General features: G+C 40.0%; 1 protein-coding gene across 3 annotated transcripts; it reads right to left on the reverse strand.

Moving 5' to 3' along the window:
- Positions 1 to 5,420: 5,420 nt before the first annotated feature.
- LOC120557903 (RNA-binding protein 5-B-like) lies at positions 5,421 to 14,701 on the reverse strand. 3 transcript variants are annotated; one of them, XM_039798597.1, is made up of 25 exons: positions 14,578 to 14,701; positions 13,813 to 13,866; positions 13,568 to 13,736; positions 13,316 to 13,462; positions 12,571 to 12,640; positions 12,133 to 12,206; positions 10,999 to 11,082; positions 10,639 to 10,699; positions 10,422 to 10,490; positions 10,167 to 10,327; positions 9,965 to 10,062; positions 9,562 to 9,649; positions 8,718 to 8,786; positions 8,545 to 8,617; positions 8,350 to 8,453; positions 8,098 to 8,227; positions 7,880 to 7,971; positions 7,571 to 7,753; positions 7,339 to 7,482; positions 6,995 to 7,069; positions 6,720 to 6,899; positions 6,464 to 6,538; positions 6,271 to 6,371; positions 6,053 to 6,182; positions 5,421 to 5,872 (listed from the first exon to the last, which is right to left on the reverse strand). In XM_039798597.1, the coding sequence occupies exons 2-25, from the start codon at positions 13,827 to 13,829 to the stop codon at positions 5,747 to 5,749; spliced, it is 2,520 nt and encodes an 839-aa protein (XP_039654531.1). In that variant the 5' UTR covers positions 13,830 to 13,866; positions 14,578 to 14,701; the 3' UTR covers positions 5,421 to 5,746. The 3 variants fall into 3 exon arrangements, with proteins under 3 accessions (XP_039654531.1, XP_039654532.1, XP_039654530.1); XM_039798598.1 differs by having other exon boundaries at positions 5,737 to 5,872; positions 13,316 to 13,457; positions 14,578 to 14,693; XM_039798596.1 differs by lacking the exon at positions 14,578 to 14,701 and adding an exon at positions 14,268 to 14,499 and having other exon boundaries at positions 5,737 to 5,872.
- Positions 14,702 to 15,060: the final 359 nt, after the last annotated feature.

The following is a 15,060-nucleotide window of genomic DNA, read 5'->3' on the forward strand; positions in this document are numbered from 1 at the left end:
TTTTTGATTTGTGGCCTCCTGTCCATCCTCCACAGCCCCACAGCCCACACAATCTAGATCATTAGGAGAAACAGGGAGAAAAGATGTCATCATAGACCACTAAACCCATTCAGTTTATTTTGCTGAGCCCTGCTGGAAGATGCTGCAATCAAACTCAATTAAGGTCAATCTTGTAGTGCTTTCATCATTCATGGAAGAGATGCCAGTCACCATGTGATTACCCATGGCCCACTCATGGATGAGCAAGAAATAGCCATGCTGTGGAAATGATGTGGTTATGCAATTACCTGAGAGCTGGGGTTTCAGTGAGAATGTGCTTTATGTAGGACCATAGTCAGTTTGGTGAAGGTTTATGAATGCCTTGTGAACTGAGTGTGATGGTGACTCACAGTCATGCTGTGTGAACATCAGCTTACACTGACAAAACTTGACACCGTGCCTTGGGAGGTACAGGCATGAGTCAGTTTGTAGGTGTTAAAGAAAATGTTATGCCTGCTCAGTTGATCAGGTTTGTTTACATGAATACAATTAGTAAATAAGAAAGAGGAGAGGAATATGATCCATATTAAATATGTACAACAGTCGTTTCATTTTTAGTCTACGTCATCAGCATTGGTTTCCCTTTATGTGGGTTTGGTTATTTGGATGTAGAATGTTTTATAACCTTATAGTGTATACCTTTTTTAACATTTGTGATTTAAAAAAAAAAAATAATATTCTGTTGCAAACAAACCCAGCTAGCCACTAGCTTATTCCGGAGTTATGATTTCACTTGTCTGTGTGTCCTTTAAGTTAAGCATGCCAGTTCTTTCTTAACCTTGGGAAATTGTAGTTTTACAATCCCAATTTAAGGTTTACTTACTAGATTATTTTATGGAGCTTTCAACCATATAACACTGCTTTCATCAGCAGATATAAATATTTAAACTGCCATGGAAATGGAAGAAAAATCTTCTAATTTCATTTTTACAGAAGACGATTTCGTTTGAACTTCAACACCAACCAATGGCATTGTTATTATTGTTACATAATGATGCAGTAAACTAGAGTAATCAGGGAGTTTCTGAAGCATGTATCAAGAGGAGACATCTGTCATACTAGGGGGATGTTTGTTATTATCGCCAGACTTCAATCATCTGAGAAAGTTTTTACAGAAGAAGTTCACAAAGTGTCCCCTCTCCTACACACATAAACACATACTTGGGCGGCCACCTGCCCATCCTCCTCTTTTGCCATCAAAGAGCCTGCACTCTAGCGCACATGTGTGTGAGTGAACGTGCATCACTCACTCTCACACACACATACACACACACACACACACACACACACACACACACACACACACACACACACACACACAAACACACAAGAAATCCTGAGCATTATTCCTCTCTGCGGGAGGAATTCCCTGAAGGATCATGACTAGCCCTTTCAGGAGGGAGCAGAAACATCGAGGCCCAAAGAGGGAAGATGGTCAGGGTGAAACAGAGTATAAAGATGAAGAAAAAGACATTCTAGAATAAATGTTTGGTTTAGCTTTCAATGTAAATAATTTCTCCCTTACACATGGACTAAAACTTTTACATTGTTGACATTTCTTCTGGTGTTGATACAATATTCTGCTGTTGTTTCGTGGTTACCATGAAGTTCATTAACAAAGAAATACATTTGGAAATTTTAATTTAATGTGGACCTTGTCCCAATCAATGGTAAATTCAAATTATCATCGATTTGAGCAAGTTTTTGTTACAGTATCACTATCACAACAAATGTCATTTTGAGGTGTGAATCCACCACTTGGTCCAGGCTGAAATATCTCAACAACTTTTGGATGGATTGGCATTCGATTTGGTACAGACATTCATAGTCCACAGAGGATAAATCTTATTCATCCATGCAATTAAAGTTTGATCATCAAAACAACACTTATATCAAGAGAATGCATCATTAGTTTGACTATCAATGTAAAAACAACAACATATCTTTAGATATACCCTGTTGGTTAATAACATTCAGGCTTAAACTTGTCTAGATGGTATCACAATGTTGTCTTAAGGGCCGCGTGGGAGAAATATTCCAAACATTTGTGGAATAAAAGGTAAACAATAAAGGAGAAATACCTCATTTTATGAATGTTAAGATTTTATAAGACATCTAAACTATTTCTAAATTAATGTGTGGCTCATAAGTTCCTCAGTTATTGAATTCTCCTGTTTGGACAGCTGGCCAGAGTTTTCAGGGACTTGCCTGCATGAGACACGTGCATTACCAGTGTGGGTTCTTCTGTTTGTCATTTGTTTTCCGAGTATAGTACTTAGATGTATTTCCTTTTAGATCCCTGAGGAAAGGAACACAAACATTTCAGATGTAGACAAACACAACGCTGTACAGCATGTCCTTTGGATCAGTGTGGCTTCTCCATGAAAAGCTTCCCTGTTTACATAGACAACATTGACTTAATTCACAGCAACTGTTTGTCATAAGGACTTTATCAGATGGTGTAAAATTATTATACTATCAGATAATGGACGGAGGTTCCTCAGGTTCATGCCCAAATGTCAAATTTTTTTGTCATAACCTTCTCCTTGTCATACTTGTATTAGTCTGGATCAGCAACAGTTCATTTCCAGGATAATTGCAAAACTCTGTTCGTGGTGGGAAACAACAACAAACTTGGAGCTAGCAAGCTACACGCTGAAAATGGCAAGTTTTGAAGAAAACTTGGGATTGTGTAACAAGGCAGGCTTGCTTTGTTCTTTTTTGGAATAATTGTAAAGATTTACAAAGAATATGTTTAACATTACAGAATTTACTATCCAACTGGGACATTTTGGGACTGACTGTGGCAGGAATGCTGTGGACAAAGTTACACATGGCGATACACTGATAAGAGCAAATTACGTTTAACCATGTATCCAGCTAATAGCTCATATTGTGTGAACAGTTAACTTCATTTTGTTTCGTATGTGGCGTTTTATTTTATCAGGGTCCAAATGTTCCACCAAAACAAGTTCCTTCCAGAGACCATTTTGCAGAGCGAGCGCCGCCCAAGACAATTGTGACTGGTTTAAAGAAAAGCAAACAACCCAGAGCATTTTTTTCTCCTATCCTGCAATGTATCTGTGATGTAGCCAGACCTTAATCCACAGCGCTGTGGAGATAGGTCTGGCAATGCGAGATTATACTTGTATCGTCACATGTGACAATTTCCTTCCAGTTTTCTGCAGCTTGCCTTATGATGCACTTCTTGTTTTTTTTGTCACTGCTTGTCATGTTTTAACCAAATGTATCATCCTATTTATTTCCACATAACATTTCTTCCACTACATCAGGGACATTACAAAACTTTGTGTGTATCTTCAGCCGTTTCAGATCTTTCTGCGTGTTTTCTATGTCAATGTAGACAGCAAGATTGAGTTAGAGAGTCTGTTATGGGGTGAAATGTAAAAGGCAAAACATAATGCTAACTGGGTGCGGCAAAATCCCATTATTTAAGTGATCTAACCAACTCAAGTGTGGAACAGTAATGCATGACAAAAGCAGGGATATAATGCCTGTTCGATAAGATTGAACTTAAAGTTCTCTGACTAAAAGTGCATTTGCTGAAATCCTATTTCTATAACATTCTCTATACGATACAACTTTATTGTCAGCCAGGGCTGAAATTCTTTTTGCATACATTTGGGACATGGTGTACATGCCAACCTCATCCTTTCAAAATTGAATTCAGTGTGGCCACTGACTGTGTTATGTAAAATGGCTTAGTCAACTGACACAGATTCTGGAGCTGAGCCACTGCCACTGCCATAGTGAAAACTAAGTATGCATTATAAAGTGTCCCTGTGAGACAGTGAGCAGTTAATTTTGTGCCGAGTTATTAATCAAAGCGTTCAATGTGCTACTACAAGGTTAGTTACGCTGCACTGTTTGGCTGTCACTCAAGAGGAGACCTAGGTGAGCTCTGGCATCCTGCCTTTCCATGCCACCTGTCCTGGTATGATGCACAAGATCCTGATTGAATCGAAAAAGGAGGATTTCTTCAGGAAAAACAAATGGAGAGGTTTTAAATTATCCTGGAGCTGTACCATTGTAACTGTTGTATTATGACCCAACACCAGTGATGTTAATCTCCCGCTACCCTGTGCCCAACAGCAGTGATGACGTCATCATTTCACTGTGAGACAGGCAGTGTGAGGGAGGCTGCTGCGCGGATATAAAACTACAATCAAAGCAAGATGGATAAAAGATTTGATAGGACAAGCATTTATACATAAAAGGTGCTCAAATTATCAGCATAAATCATCAAAAAATGAGTTTTGGAAGCAAATATTTTCTAGATAAAAGTTTATAACCAGAAGGAACATTTTTATGGATTCTTTGTAAGGTTTCAGCCTTTTTTTAAATCTTTAATAGTGAAAGGTCGAAGAAATTTCTTCCCTTAGCTACGGGGATGAGAGTGAATTTATGCATTTATAACACCAGGAAATGCAACAGGGACAACGCAAATCATTATTATATAATTAGCTCTATAATAACATCAAGTCAAAACCCCACTTTGGACATAGTCATTAGAGTTAAAGAATTAGGAACACACAGCTATTAAGGTGGCAGGAGCTACTGTGCTGTACTCTCTTAGTGGCTTCACATACTGGTCTATCCTCAAGCTGGTTCGGAGTTATTCCAGGAAATAGCAGAGAGATGGAATGAACACGAACCTAGAAAAGATTTTGTGGGGCATCTTCAAAAATCACTGGCATTCCACATAAAGTGAGAGCTAATGAAACATGTCAGCCATTAAGCCTCAGGAAAGAGGATATGAAGGCAGCCAATAGAGGGTCTGGCAGAAATAATGGACACCATATCCAGTGGTGGCTGAGAGATGGAGATTCAGCATGACCAGAGAATTATCAGTCCAGTATCGTTCCAGCTTTTGTATGATGAACCTGTACTACATTCATACCAAATTGAATACGCATTTCAAACTAGCCTGTGTAGTAGTTAGACTCAATTATGGATGTATTGGATCTCTCAAGAGCACAGAGAACAAGAGGTTCCAGGCTGGAGGACCATGTCATTAGGTTTACATTTTATATAATTTGACAGCTGGGTACAGTTACAGATACAGTGAACTATTTTCTTAAAGCACAACTATACATGGATTTAGGGACCATACTGTACAACAAAACCATAGCTGCGGCTGAAGCTGTAAGGGATGTCTAAGGGATACCGTCTCCAGTCCTGAGCCTACATATCCAAGTCATTAAAGAAACTGTGGATTCGAGCCATGAAATCAACACGCAACTCAGTGGCCTCACTGAGCTGCATGTTGATTAAAAATGGTGTGGTCCATTTTCTATTACATTATTCTTTTTATAACAAGACTTTTCCGGTAAAGGGAAAAAAAACATTTTGCAGATAAGTAATGTTAAGTACAATGGTCTGGTTTAATTGTCACATTGATTATTTAGATTTTCACAGAAACAAAACCTCAGCAGGTCCACGTCATTTTATGTATAAATACTATACAATTTACATGTTCACTCAAATGAAAACATATTTTGGATGACAAAATATCTAGCTATATAAAACAAAGCTACACTTTATATACATAGAGAAGATAGAAATTACAGTTTGAGTGAAGGGGGGTGGTGCGGCAGGGAAATTGACTTTTTACAGTAGGATCACTTTCACTTGGCCACAAAATTTATATTTCCTGGTTCAGTAGGATTACTTTTCTCTCTCCAGTTCACTCTATCTCACTGAAGCGTGCAAACATGGCCTTACGAACCGCATCCTTGTAGGTGTCAGATGCTGAGAGTTCATATGAGCTTCCTTTAATACCCAAGCCCGTGCCCTTGGTCCTTAATGAAGCCTATGGGGGAAAAGACGGTTATTAGATGAGACAGATTGGACGCAGGTAGTCCTCAGGTAACAGTGCTAATTGCTTTGGGAGTGAAAAAGAACATATTATCATGCATACTCCATCTGTTAGGAGCTGGCAGGGAGATGAGTGTTATTTTGAAGTAAAATGGAAAAAAGATGTCCTCCTCACCGAGATGGGAGCGGTGATGCCCTGTTGGTGTCGCCCCAGACCTTTGCCTTCCTGCCAGCCCATCGCTTGCAACATTTTGTTCCCGATGTTATCACTTGTAAGGCCATCTTTGGTGGGCTGTTCGTAGTTTCTGTTAGAGGTGAATGACAGGGGATGTTAAAAAGGAAAATTCAGAAATTTCACAAATGTTTGCAGTGAGATTTAAGTCTTCTACTTACACTGTTGGGGCTGGCGGTTGATAGAATTTCTTTCTAGGTGCAGGAGGTTCAGGAACGCCATACTTCTCCCTTCGTTCTGCAGCTCTGTCTCTGTATTTCAGCTTTTAAAATGACCATGAAACTTTATTCAAGGTGTCCTCATTGCAACAACAAAACAATCACTGACATGGATGTAAATTCTTGAGCCAAATACCTCCGTTTCTTTTCTCTCCAGCTCCTCCAGCTCAGCTTCTGTGAGTTTTGATCTTCTTTGAATTTCCAGGTTTTGCTTAAACAATTGAAAGCAACTTGAATTGCTCACATATACTGTACATTATATTCAAGACAGTATAAGATCAATAATTGTCCTTTCCATTTTGTATTGAAGCTTTATAGGCTGAACAGATGGCAGCGCCCAGAATATTCAAAGCTACTTGCAGATTAAACGCCCGCTGTTTTACCATCCTCACCTTGTGAAGGTCTGAGAGCTGCTGGTGACGCAGCAGAGCATCCTTGGTGGGGAACTGCCGTCGACACAGCAGACAAACCCTCCTATTCCAGTCGGTTATTTTTCCCTCCTCATCCGCTGCTCTATCTGAGCCACCCTCCTCTGGGTCACTGTCTCCATTGTAAGCAGCAACCAGACCACTCTGCAATATGAAAATGCATAAAGGGCCAAGGGTTATAGGATTTATTTCTCATTCATATTGTAGAGTGGGGAAATAAGGCAAAGGCACAAACAAACCTTAGCTGAAGTCTCCTGCTCTGTGATCTTGAATTGTTCAGTCATTAAAGATGGCATCTCAAAACCTCCCATTTGCTAAAAAGGAAGCAACAAAATCTCATCAACAAATAACACATGTAAGCTAAATTATTACATGATTGTCCACAACACAAAGGACGGTCTCTTACTCTATGTTCGTTATTAATAAAAAGCTACTGGTTTGAAGCCATTCTTGTTCACACACACACTTAATGAAAATTATGACTTCCCAGTTAGCCCTCTCTCTATATTAGTACTGTTTCAAGTATGCTATGACACTAATCCAATGCAAAACATACTTAGGCCTAGTAGTGACCGCTAAATACCTTTTTCTCAAAGAGGAAGAAACCTGCGTCGGCAGCTGCAGACTCTCTCCTCTCTTCCTCCTTGGATGGTCCAAGGAAACTGCTCTTAAAACTTTCTTTTTGCTTATTTAAGGATTTCGCCCAACGCTCCATGTCCTTTGCGATCTGCAATTGTATTAACAGCCAGTGTAGATATTTAAATGACAAGATATGAGCCACACAGAAAATAAACGTATTTAAAAGTAGCATTTACCTGCTGTGCAGACTTGCTTTTGGGCTTTTCTTTTTTCTCTTTGGGCTCCTCACTGTTTGGGGCTGAGGAGCTGTTCGCTGACACCTGTTCTGTGCTCGTGTCTGATTTAGCTGGTGCAGGGATGTACGTCTCCTTCTCACTGTCCCAGAAGAGGTACTGCTGAGTCTCCGAGTTATAGTAGTACTATTCGTAATAAGCGCAAGAAAAAAAAAATAATTTATAAACTGTTTTGGATAAAATAAATGACATACAAATACATAATGTCTGGCAGTATATTGTGCACATATAGTAAGACCAGAGGGAACATACTTGGCTGCTGGGATCATAGTACAGGCCAGTCTGTGGATCGTAATAGTAACCTGAAGACTCATCATACTGGTACGTGGAGGTGTGAGGGGCAGCTTCAGATACAAAAAAAAGAGGCACATATGAAACAAAAACATGCTTTACAAATCACATAAAATGAATCTAAGGTTGATCTGTTAATTCACGTGCAGAGGAGTCATTGTGTAGCTAACTGATCTCACCTGTTGTGTTAACAGTTGGGAAAGCACAGACAAAAGGTGCAACAGTGGCAGCCGCTGGTGTTAGCAGTGGTGCAGTGCAAACACTAGCAGTCTGTTGAGCTGCATCAACAGCCATCACTAACTGATGTGACTGACAGTGAGGGGAAAAAAAATAAATCATGAATTCCCTTTTACAGCCACCAAACAACACCAGAGTTATAAATTAGTAGTTGTGTTTGCAATCCATAAAGGCCATAGTAATACACGGTCTACCTGTATGGCAGGCTGGCTGATAATAACAGGTTGGTAAACCTGAGCCGTCGGGGATATGACCACACCTGCGGCTGCAGGGATCAACGTCTTTATTCCTGGAGGAGCTAAAAACAGTTGGTAATGATGGATTAGCGACCCCAGCCTTAGTATAAATATCATTCAAAATATCTCTGAATGAATGACACCTCCTATTACCTCCAAGTAATCCATCTCCAACAGCAGGAGCCAATGCTTCAGGCTGCTGCTGCCACACTTGATAACTTTGTCCCTACATCACAGGGGAAAAAAAAAAAAAAAAAAAATGGTATGTCAATCATCGGGCTTTCTCGTTGTAGTCACTGTCCTAATAAGGTAGACTGTGAACTGACCTGTGTTTGCTGTGCATAGCCCTCTGGAAGAGCAATGTAGCCAGAGGTGGTACCTGAACCTTGCTGTAACTACAGCAATGTACAGAGATGAGAGCAAAGTCAGTAACAACACACAAGAACCCTAATTAAAACATGCCATGTTGCATTCGCAACTGAGCAAATATCTTGCAAATAAAATGTGTAAAACCAGTTAACCTTTAAACACGTAATATTAAAAATGTGCAGGATTCCTTGTCATGTCAATTTTTTTAACACTGATGACCCGTCTGAGAACTAACACCCCACTTTGCAGCTTTTTTGTAGCTTCCTGGTCGTTTCATCTCATTACTTTGATTCACTAGTCCAAAGGTTTAGGTCCCTCTGACCCCCCTATATAAAACTGAGGACAGCAGAGAAAACAACCTTCCACAAGCTAAATTTCCAATTGTACGCTGTTTTTTTTTTTTCCTCGATCAACATAACAGCAAACATTTTACATTACAGGGAGTAATTTGATGTAGCTTAAGTCTCCTTCTTACTTTTAAAGATGGCATCCCTGCAAGGATGTATGAAATAATACACACAACCATCTTCGGTCTTGATAAATCACAATAAAAACACAAATATATCTGCATACTTGTGCCAAAACACTACAGTCCTTGGGAAAAAAATAAATAAATCACTAAAATGCTTTCACCCCCCAGTGGTTCACACATTTGTTTGTACTCATACCACCTTTTAGCAGGTCAGAACACAAGTTTTCTTTGCCTTACTTTAATGTCACACCACTTAGTTCAGGGAATTTTAAGTGCAACAAATTCAAATTACTTAGAAATACGGAACAGCACGAGTAAAACCCCGATACCTGGCTGGATGACCACTGAGCGGCAGCAATGGCTGTGCTGGCAACAGAAAGAGCGCTTGCTCTGATCCCATCAGGCTGCGCTGAGTCTCTGGAAAGGACACATTTTGCAGCTCAAGTAGGATGAAAATGAGCCCTTAATTTGCTTTAACTATTCTTGCATTTGAATACGGAACCTGCCTGCAGGATTAAATAGGCACCTTTCAGCAAAATGTGATTACAAAATGTAAATTTTATAGTAAGTGAACACATTTTGATTTAATTTTTAGTGCAAAACAAATAAATAAAAAATACTACACTACGTGAGGATAAAACTGGTGCAGTTCACACAGTGGGGATCCAAAAGAGCTTATATTCTATTAATAGTAAGGTGAATTAAACTGCATGTGTGTGTATGCTGACTCACTTCCTAGCACTCTTGGCATAATCCACACCAATTGTTTTTCCATCCAGTTTTAGAGGTGGCTGAAGGCTCTGGAGAATGGTGAGCAGCTGAGAAGCCTCCTATACAGCAAGTGAAGATGCAAGATTGTGGCACGTGTGTTCACCCCCAGAACAAACATACTGACTTATATTATGACTACATATTGGCTACAGAAATAACATACCAAGGGAGATGAGAGCTGAACAAAGGCAAAGCCTCTATTCTGTCCCGTTTGCTTGTCTTTGATGAGGCGGATGTTGCCCGCTGACAGGTTGGCATAGGGGGCCAATATGTTCAAAATCCCATCAACAGTTGAAAGAGGGGCAATGTTTCTCAAAATTATTGCTGTAAACAAACAAAAAAAGCATTCACAAATAAAATGTAGAAAATGTTTACTGGACGAACATACTATTTGAATATGTGGTGAAAAGACACTCACTGTCTCCGTTGTAATCTCCTGGCTGTTGAGACTCAGCATTTAAACCACTCAGTCCTGGTGACTCCCCATCTGTACTCAGCAATAACAAAGTAGAGTGACACATAGGTTAGAATTACTCAGTGCAAGCCACTAAAATACAACAGGACACAGTGGAAGGTACACACTTACCGAGAACAACACAAATTATACTTTTGGTTTGTTGGAAGTAACAACTCACCAACTTTGGCTGCTCCACACCTGAAACACTTCAGCCTCTTCCGGAAATTGTACAGACCACACTGTGATAAGACAATGACAATGTTACAGACTTTTTTACACACACATGCACTTTATACCGACTTATTTACATATTAGTACGTAAACTTGTCGCATGACCGTTACAGCCTATGTTCAGTCCTTGTGCAACAGACCTCTAGGTGAAACCTATAAAAGCTAGTACATGTGCTGTATATATTAAGGTTCTTTCTTTTCTTCTTTTGACTGAGAAAACTGTGCAAGAATTCCAATATGCTTGTACTTTGTACTGGTGCAAAAGGCATAGTTACTTGAACTATAGTAGTTATAAATTACACTCAACTGCATTGCAAAGCCAGTTTTCAAACTTCTGTCTCCTGTTGCTGTAGTGCACCGCAATGCTTTTCCCCTGGATCACCAACTTATTCTGCAAAGTCAAAAGCAACCAGTTATTTCAAATTCTAAAGAGAAGAGTGAGAGCAGCTGGAACGGGAAGAGTGGCTACACTCTTAGCTGCTTAGGTAGAGTGTCTCAGGTAGTGCAAGGGAACAGAGGTAGAAAGTGAAGTTCAGAGAGAAAGCTGCAGTTCTGTGTACGAGGGAATGAGTTCTCAGAAAGAAAAAAAATAGTTGCGGTGGTTTGGGATCGGAGTGCTGCCAGCTCGTCCTTGTCTCACTCCAGTCTTCGGATTTTAAATGGAGAGGAGAAACTATCCAAGTGACTGAGCTGGAGCAGAATGTGATATGGAACCAATGTATAGTCAGGACTGATCAAGACTACTCGGATTCTGGAAACAGGAAGTATACTTTCATAAGGAGAGGCAAAAGGCTTATTTAGCTTAAAGGGATTACTTTGCTGATTTTAAACCAGCTCTGTGTCATCTTTGTGTGGGCAGCATGTTTAGATGAACACTTTTTGGCTTCCCTCCGTGGCACCACTGCACGCAGCAGCAAAGCAATGAAGGTCTGCCAATCCGTTGGATCTCTGCAGAGCTCAACTGCTCTGCGCCACGGAGGGAAGCCAAACACCGTTCATCTAAAACACATCGCCCACATTGCCATGACACAGAGCTGGATTTAAATCAGCAAAATATCTCCTTAAGGTCCTAAAAAATGTTCTGCCTAGCATCTTGGTTAATATTTGAAACAGAACAGACAAAAGATTTCATGTCAATTTTCATTTCAAATCATTTATACTGTTATTCAACACTGAACTCACAACACACAGTAAACTAAGCAGTTGAGAGGCTATTTTGTCTGAAAAAGCGTGTGATAGTGTGTGATATCAAAAGAAATTACCAGATATCACAGTTTTGTGTGACCAAGGTTATTATACAGTCCTGCAACTAAATACCAACAGTTTTTAGCTCTGTATATGGAATATAAATGCACAACTTTCAATGATCATGGTCATGTATCGGTTAATTGGGGCTCTAATCTCCAAGAATAACTCTAAACTTGGTGATTGTTGAGGCAACCTGATTGGTCTCCATCCATCGGGTAGAATCTTGCAAGTGATAAAACTCCACGAAGGCGAAACCTCGGCTTATACCTAGAGACAGCATTCAAATATAGACGGGATGCGTGTTAGTTAGAATGCTTTGGTGCAACATTCAAACTCACAATGGGCTTGTACAGTCCAATTCAAATCAAAACGGAGGTGGGGAGGGTGCTTACAAGGTCATGGGGATGGTGGTAGAGTTGGTTTACCATAACATGTAATGTCTGCACAAAAATGGTAGAGGAATAGTAGATACAGTTACCTCCTTACCTGGTGATATTATCAAAACCGATCTATGTGACACAAAGCATCCTCTGACAGTTGTAATGAGGCTTTTTTCAGGGATGGCAATAAAACAGGTAAAGTGGGTTGTAAGACAGAGCTTGGAAGTGAATGTGAGACACTCAACACTCACCTGTCCTTTTCTTCATCAAGCGAATGTCCACAGGCTGGGGGCCCTGCAGCTGCTCGAGCGCTGAGCGGATCTGGAGAATTGAGGAAGAGGTCAGATTCATCGGAATACAACTCCTGGTTTTTTTCCACTGTTCTGCCTAGCACAACATTTCACAATCAAGTTTTAATAACATACGGCCAACATTTTTTTCAGAATGTATACCATTGCTCAATTTTTAGAAATGGTCAGCTGCCTCTTTCTTCCTAATGTAGTGAGGTCACAAAAAAGCAGCTGACATTGTTTGCACGCCCGTAACAAATTCAACTTCCTCAACTATACAAACTGCCTCAACAAACCCTCAGAACAACAACTAGCTGTTTTGATGGAAGATCAATTGTCATGCCAGCCCAAGTGTTTTTATTAATAATAATTTAAAGAAAATAGGTCAACAAATGAGACAGATCAGTGCAGAAGCTGCCTCAGATTTTTACAATGTACACTTATTTACATCACAAAAGAATCTCAGGGGTGACTGATTTCTGCACCCTAACTTTACACCCATTCCAGGTCAGTTTACAGATTTGAACTTTGCTCTAAGAGCTGACAGCCTGCCTCTCTCTGCCTCTACAGTATACCATCACACTCTTCACAAGGGATTCGCTGTTCTGTTTAACCAGAAGGTAGCAGCTCTGCCCATCTCGCTACACTCAATGTGGCTTTATCCTTAAAAAGCATCAGTGAGACTCAGTAAGACTTGTGAGCTTACATCATCCTCTGTGACATGAAGAGAGAGACCCCTCAGCATGATAGTCTTGCTTTCCTCCTCCTGCTCCATTTTGAAGTCCTGGTCTGGATAATCCCCATCGTATTCATCATCGGATCGGTCACTATTGCGTCGTTTTCTGCCCCTGTGCTGCAAAATAATGCTGTTATTAAATTTAGAACTAAGATGTTTTGTATTTTTCTGTTACAGGTGTGAAAGTACCATTAGCTAACAAAGGTATTCCTTAATATTCACCTCTGGACTGTCTCGGTCTCTACGCTCCTCAAAGCGCTCTCTGTGTCTATCATCACCCCGTAGTCGATCATAATCCTTCTCAACATCTCTACTCCGTCTTTCATGCCATTCTGGGTCATCTCTCCTCCCGTCCGAACCATATCTTCCACTACGCTCACCCCGACTAAGCCTGAAAAAAGAAAATAAGTGTCAGTGCGAATAGAATGAATAGGTGTCCCTACCATATTGGATTATGTTCCTCTTACCTTTTATCTACTCCCATGGTTTAATGTAGAGGAGACACGTTTGAACGAGGAACTCTGTAGAAAAATCAAAAGATTTTAATTAGCCATTAAATCACTATCAAAAATAGCTGTCAGCAGGTGTTTAACGTCACCCAGGGGAAACCTCACAGAGATATTGAATTTGATTTGGACGATGCAATTTAACATAGTTCCAATACAGAGAATGAAACTGTGGTGCTGCACGGAGAGTTCATAGCTATTGCTAATTTTCAACTCTTGTACGTAGTTGGGCTTTTACAAACAGTGTAATTAAAATATTCAGCTTTTAAATATCTTACAACCACAATACCCTACCTTATGATTGGAATTTATTTGATTTGTTTTAACTGTTGGTTAAGAACCAAATTTGAAATGAATACTTTGTAATATTAATTTACTTACAGAAATAAAAAATAAAAATAGGTGCTTAGACATACCAAAGGCCTGATTTGAAACGACTGACCGAAACATGCCACACTGTTTCAGAGGTGAACTGTAACTGGTCTACGGATCGTTTAAGGCTCAGCTCGGACTGCAAACTGCTTTCCAGCGATAACCCTGCTGAAACCATAGGGCTGAAACAAACGGGCCTTTGCTAACACTAACACTGTAGCAAGCAGACCAGTTTAGCTAAGCGCGATTGACGTTAGCTTTAACCATGAGCTTTAACTAGCTTAGCGTTGAATAACTTATTTTACGTTAGCCGAAACAACAAATATAAAATTCGTATTCTTTCGTCTTACGTACCGTTTTAATAACACAAACTGCTGCATCTGATAGTCAGTGATAATAGAATGTTTCTGGGTTTTCTTGAAGTGTTTTTTCTGTTCTTCCGGTCAGTAGAAAAGTCTTCTTCTTCCCTGTTTTAGGATGGATAGCAAACAGAGTCATTGCGCATTACCGCCACCGATTGATCGGGAGGACACAGTGAACAAATAGGCTAATAATAAAGCTCTGTATCCCTGTGAAATGACCATAGGTGCCGTGTCATTTACACTGGGGATGCTTAACACATGTCCCCACCACTTATTAAAATGGTCGCTTTTGTCCCTATCACTTTTAAAATTGCAAATTTGTTGAAAATGTTCGGAAAACTAGAACACAGAATACGATATGTGGAATAGACCTTTTTCATAGTAGGAAAAGCACAGGTGTATTCAAAACCATATTAATGATGGCTGCATTCCACTTAAGAGAGGCCCTGGTATTGTGCATGCTGACTCACTGAGA

Source organism: Perca fluviatilis, chromosome 4 (genome assembly GCF_010015445.1).
Source record: "Perca fluviatilis chromosome 4, GENO_Pfluv_1.0, whole genome shotgun sequence".
NCBI lineage: Eukaryota > Metazoa > Chordata > Actinopteri > Perciformes > Percidae > Perca > Perca fluviatilis.

What these genes read in the sequence shown, in the direction of transcription:
- LOC120557903 (XM_039798597.1), bottom strand. An exon ending in AAAACTGGCTTTGCAATGCA is followed by an intron (nt 10,700 to 10,998) that starts GTTGAGTGTAAT and finishes GTCTTATCACAG; the next exon opens with TGTGGTCTGTACAATTTCCG. An exon ending in AGGAGATTACAACGGAGACA is followed by an intron (nt 10,328 to 10,421) that starts GTGAGTGTCTTT and finishes GTTTGTTTACAG; the next exon opens with CAATAATTTTGAGAAACATT.